Genomic DNA, 5,740 nt, shown 5'->3' on the forward strand with positions numbered 1-5,740 from the left:
AAGATGAATAGAGGCAAAGATGGAAGCGGCCATGCAGGGCTCAGAGGTAGAAGCGTGTCATATGTTGGAGTAAGGTTTGGAGGGAGGGCTATAAGGAGCTTCTCAACTGAACTCGGCCCTCCATCCGTAGCATCAGGCTTTTATCATAATTATAATATTATCATCTCTAGTAACAAGAGAGAGAACAACACATGAAGAGGCAATGGCTGAGATGCTGAGCTGACATTCTGCTGACATTCTGTGTGTGTGTGTGTGTGTGGCGTGCTCATTTATGCACACAGGTGGCACATGCACAAAATAGCCATCAATTAATGGTGAACACGACATGCTCTCGATTCCTCGTATTCTCTCACAGCCACACTCATAGATATGCACAACATGTCTCTCAACAATTCAATACATTTTTATTCCTGAAAATATGGAATGTTTATACTGTAGATTCATTCATGCATACTATTCTTCCAAAAGGAAATCAGCTTACACAATATAAAAACAGATCCATATAACGTTTCCAAGGATCACCCAAAGGCAAAAAGTGTGAGTATAATTACCGCAAAACACAAGGCACGAGTTAATAAAAATGTTAGAAAAATAGCATATATCATGGAAAACAAACCCCATTGCATACATAAAGTCATCAAGTGCATTCATTTGTCGCTGTCATCTCTGTCTCTGTCCATAATAAAGTCAGCCCGCGTATACGGACGTCACTTGGGGAACCTGGGGGGACCCGGACTGGACCCGTGACTGAACCTGGGCAGCCTGCACACCCCACAGGGGCACAGCAGGGACCCTACCGGTGCCCCAGAGCCCCACTGCGCCTCCATGGGGCCGGGCGGGGGGGAGAGCAGGGGGCACTTTGAGGTGGAGGAGGAGGAGGCAGAGGAGGAGGAGGATGAGGAGGAAGACGCCGCCGAGGCGAGGAGGGACTCCGGCGAGGAGAGGAGGAGCTGGTGATGACCCGGGGCGGCGGCAGAGATGAGGGGCCACCCTCCGCCCGCCGCGTGCAGCAGCAGCCTGGGCACGGGGCCCCCCGAGGTCACCCCCATGCCCATGCCCATGCCCATGCCCATGCCCACGCTCACCTCCCCGAGGAGCCGCCGCATCTCCTGCAGCGAGGAGCCCAGCAGGAGGATGTAATTCCTGGCCAGCACCAGCGTGGAGATCTTCGAGAGCCTCCGTCCCGGAGGAGACGAGTGGGAGTGAGAGGAGGAGGAGGACGAGGAGGAGGAGGAGGAGGAGGCGAGCGGCGACGGCGAGGAGGAGGAGGAGGACGAGCCGCCGCCTCCGCCGTAGGGCACCATGACCTCCCGCAGAGCGTCCATGGCCACGTTCAGGTCCTGCATCCTCCGCCGCTCGCGGCTGTTGATCTTCCGCCGCAGCTCCTGCTGCTCCTCGGGGCTCATCTCGCGCTGGAGCTTCACGTTGTTGTTGTTGTTGTTGGCCGATGATCTGTGATGTTGTAGTTGGCCCTGTTGCAGCGTGGAGGAGGGCCCCCCGGGGTCGGTGCGGGAGGAGGGGCCGCCGCCGAACCCCCCCGGCGGGGGGCAGCGAGGGAAGTCCTGGACGGAACCACCACCGCCCGCCACGCCACAGAGGGGTAGAGAGTGCTCCTGCTGTTGTGCTCTGATCATGGGGTTCAGTTGAATGTTCATAGTCTTTGTTGTCGGTCAGTGGAGTCACTGAAGGTCTTCAAGGTTCACACGGGGAAAAAAAATAAAATAAACAAGAAATCTTACAAAATGGTTCACACAAAAAAAAAGAAAAGAAACAAGAAATCTTACAAAATGGTTCACACACAAAAAAAGAAAAGAAACAAGAAATCTTACAAAATGGTTCACACACAAAAAAAGAAAAGAAACAAGAAATCTTACAAAATGTCTTCACAGCGAGTTTTTTTTAAAACGTTGAACAATGAATAATACAAAATATTCTGTCCAAAAACACAAATACAGGAGATCTAGTCCTTGTGTGTGGAATGCAATTCTTAGGCTGATACCTTCTCTCACAGCAGGTGTGGCTGTAACTTAAAAAAAACGGTCCTCCCTGCTTTGTAGAAGAAGGTAAGTGCCACCCTGCACAATATACTTAAGCGGTTGGCCTCGGATGTCTTCTTTTGCTGTAGCGGCGGGCGGGCTGTGCGAGTGTGTGGTTTTCCTGAAGGGCCAGCTCAGTTTTATCTCATTTCCACGGGAGCCCGTCTGCGTTGAATGACAGCTCACAGAGAGGAGAAGTGAGCTAAACGCTCCCCTCCTCTCACACACACACACACACACACACACACACACACACCCACCTCGGCTCCAACTCCTCCCCAAGGCAAAAACGTGAGGCTGCTTTTATCAACACACACCAGATGCATTCATATACATGATATCATACAGACACCCGCCATGCAGAACCAAAAAGTTAATTCATGAAAATATATTAAAGCAACAAGAAAAGTCAAATGTGAAATGGAAAAGTGCGATCCATTGTGCTGTCCCCAGGCTTTACAGAGCGTCTGAAAATCAGAGCTGACAGCCACTTAAGGCTCTCAGCAGGAGAGTCCTTATACATAACAGGCCATGCAGGCGAGATAGCCGGGAGTCTCTCCCCTCTCTACAGTAGTAAGGATAAAGGATAAATGAGGACATTGTCGCACTCACGAGCGGCTGGCATGACAAGACACTAGTGTCTTTTACAAAAGGCCTCCTGAGCAGAATCTGCTCCAGCCTCCATTCATTGCATGTGAGGTGACGAGGAAGGAACCCTAGAAGAGTTTCAATCAAAAAGCTGTGCTCAAATTAACTTGTATTCCGTTTAAATGAACAACAAAGCACGGTGCTTGAAGAACCTATAGTGACCTTTAGACTTCTTTGATAAGCCCTATTTTATACTCAGTCATATGAAAATTCCACAAGCTTACAATATGTTGTGTTGCGAGTGTGGAAATCGCAATTTGGAAACTTAAAAACAAAAAAACTTTGATGTTGAAAAATGTCGACACATTTTTAACATTTCCATCACATGCCCAACATAGTCAGTATGAAAGTGGCTATAATACGAACTCATTCGCAAACCCATTAGCCTACGGAGAGTAGGTGTTAATGGTATTAACATGGTTTTACAAGTCGTTCAGTTGGCTGCCAGTGAATAGCACGTCATTGTGTTATACGGGGGGAGCTAATTGACACTGTCGGGGGTTGGAGGTTATTGTCACTCAATTCTGAGTGGCCCCCGCTAACCAAACTGGGCTCGCAGAGAGAGAGAGCTGGGCACTGTTCCAGGCATGGCAGACGAGACAACGGGCCAATTGACTCCGACGCCACACAGGTGAAGCTGCATGGCGTGTTGCAACTAAGCGAGTCAGGGCTGCGAGAGCTCAGATGTGCCATTCATGGGACGCACAAAAGGCCCTCACCATCGGCACCATCACACAAGTCCCCGTCCCGTCCGTTTTTACTCTCAGTCCTAGCCCCCCCCCCCCCCCCCTTTCCATATAGACACTCCCCCACTCTTCTCACACACCACCCCCACATACAAACAGAAAGCAAGTTGTTTTGCCATGAAAGCAGAAGGACATGAGGAGGAGGAAGATCCTTTCTCTTCTTCTTCTTCTCCTCCCCCAGAGCCCCATTTTTCCGTCTTGTCTTGTGCGGGAGTGAAAGATGCGCGCGGAGGCGCTTCCCGTCCCTTTCCCTGCCAGTGGTCCGGTGGCGTGCGGCTGGTGCTGTGATTGAAGCTGAATGGAGGGGGGGGGGGACAGGAAAAGAGGGGGGTGTCGTGAAAAGGGGCCAGGCGGATGGCCCCAGCACCTGCAGGAGAACATAGTGCAGGCAGCCAGGACAAATGTGTGTGTGTGTGTGTGTGTGTGTGAGTGTGTCTGTGTCTGTCCGTTTCTGTGTGCGCATGTTCAATTTGATTTCTGTCTGACAATGACAAAACGCACACAGGGCTCAGACGAACGCGACGATGAAAGAAATCTATCTGAGATGCTTTTGACCCCGTCAAAAAGACTGAGTGTTTTGTGGGGGAAAAAATCAGTTTGTGTGTCAAAAGAAAGGAGGCCACCTGCAAGGAGCCACACATGCAGGAGACTAAGCAGGGTGAGGGGAGGGTGAGGGGGGGGGGGGGGGGGGAAGAAAGAACCTGGTGTCCACCAGAAAGCCACACCTCCCCCCCCTCTCTCTCTCTCTCTCTTTCTCTCCCTCCACCTCCTTTACGACAGGGAAGAAAAGTGGGTCTGATTTGGAGCACAAAAAAAAAAGGCCATGCAGCACATCCGGCCTTCTCCCCGAGAAAATGGGAGCTCCAGCTTCCAGGGGCCTTTTGATGAGTCTGGACCAGGGCAGGAGCACCGGTGGCTTCAGGGCTAGGGGGGAAGACTAGCGTCTTTATGGGGGGGTGGGGGTGGGTCGCTGTCCATCTGGGCAAAAAGCCTGTCCGATGGTGGGGCTGCACCTGGGTGCTAAATGATGCGTCTGTGTGAAGCCATTTCCTGGGGGGCGGCGGAGAGGAAGATGACTGAGCCAAATGATCCTGCATGGGTCAAGCCAACCGTACAGGACGGGAAATACACCGAAAGCAATACCACAATCTGGAGCTGTAATGCTGCGTTTTTCCTCGTGTGCTACAAATAATGCACATGATTCCGATGGAAGAGATAAGAGCATATAATGTTGTCTAATGGAGAGAGCATGAACATTTTCCTACACAGGCAAAAATGATAAAACTAAATCTATTTGGCTTTGAATCAGACGTGCACAGCAAAAGCTCTATTGTGTTCTAAATAGAATATAGTTTTGCATAATTACACACTCAACCCCCGGCCTATACCGATTATTGCCAGTATTGCCAGTTATGGAGCTGAATACAATGTATTCAGGGACAAATATTCTGCTCACAATGCGTTGTGAGCTTGGTATACATCTTTTTTTCTGCAAAGATATGTCGTGTAGATTGAAACATGGGGCATGGGGAAACAGGGGCATAGTGCTGCCAACGGATATTCCATATTCGAATGAATATTCCAATGTAAAAAATAAAAGAATAATCAAATGTATTAAATTAAGTTACGAATAAACAATAAAATTGCTTTGTGTGAGTTCTGCATGGCGAGACTCTGTGCCACATAAACTAAAACATTTATGCAAAAATTAGGCTATTGAGATAATTATGAATCATTCATTTGATCTCGCGCATTTGTCAGCACCAACCCATACAGGACCGGACCATATAGATAAAGAAAGAGAAAGTTTTACAGCATATTAGGCTGCAATATTCATATCATATAAGTACATTCGAAATCATTTGAAATTAGTTCGAATCCATGTGGTGTTTTAAAAGGAATATTCAAATGTCATTTTTGGCCAATTCTGGCAGCATAAGGTGGTTAACTCTAACCAGTGAACCACATTCTGACCAGTGTTGTTTTCGTCGACTAAAACAAAAGACTAAAAATGTTCGTCGAGTTTTTTCCACAAAAACGAAATGGAGACTATAAGCTATATGAAGACTAAAACGATGACAAAATATACTGACAATTTCATCAACAAATAAAAACTAGACTAAAATGTTAAGAAGGGACTATAGTGGACAAGAAATCCAGTACAAGTCCTTTTACACTTTTGGTTGCATGCTGAAAATAGCAGATCTACAAGCTAACAACATCGGCTATTTTCAGCAAGTGAAAGAAACAGTCATTACGACGTCATCAAGGCCCGCCAAAATACATTTTGTTGGACTAAATCAACTGTAG

The 5,740-nt window shown here is 48.3% G+C and overlaps 1 protein-coding gene across 1 annotated transcript; it reads right to left on the minus strand.

Moving 5' to 3' along the window:
* Positions 1-707: 707 nt before the first annotated feature.
* On the minus strand, positions 708-1,655 carry olig1 (oligodendrocyte transcription factor 1; the record flags this gene model as incomplete). Its single annotated transcript, XM_083776407.1, has 1 exon — positions 708-1,655. One exon carries the CDS (start codon positions 1,653-1,655, stop codon positions 708-710), a length of 948 nt encoding a protein of 315 aa, XP_083632533.1.
* Between the last annotated feature and the right edge of the window lie 4,085 nt (positions 1,656-5,740).

This window comes from Protomyctophum parallelum (assembly GCF_964188405.1).
Source record: "Protomyctophum parallelum genome assembly, chromosome: 11".
Taxonomy (NCBI): domain Eukaryota; kingdom Metazoa; phylum Chordata; class Actinopteri; order Myctophiformes; family Myctophidae; genus Protomyctophum; species Protomyctophum parallelum.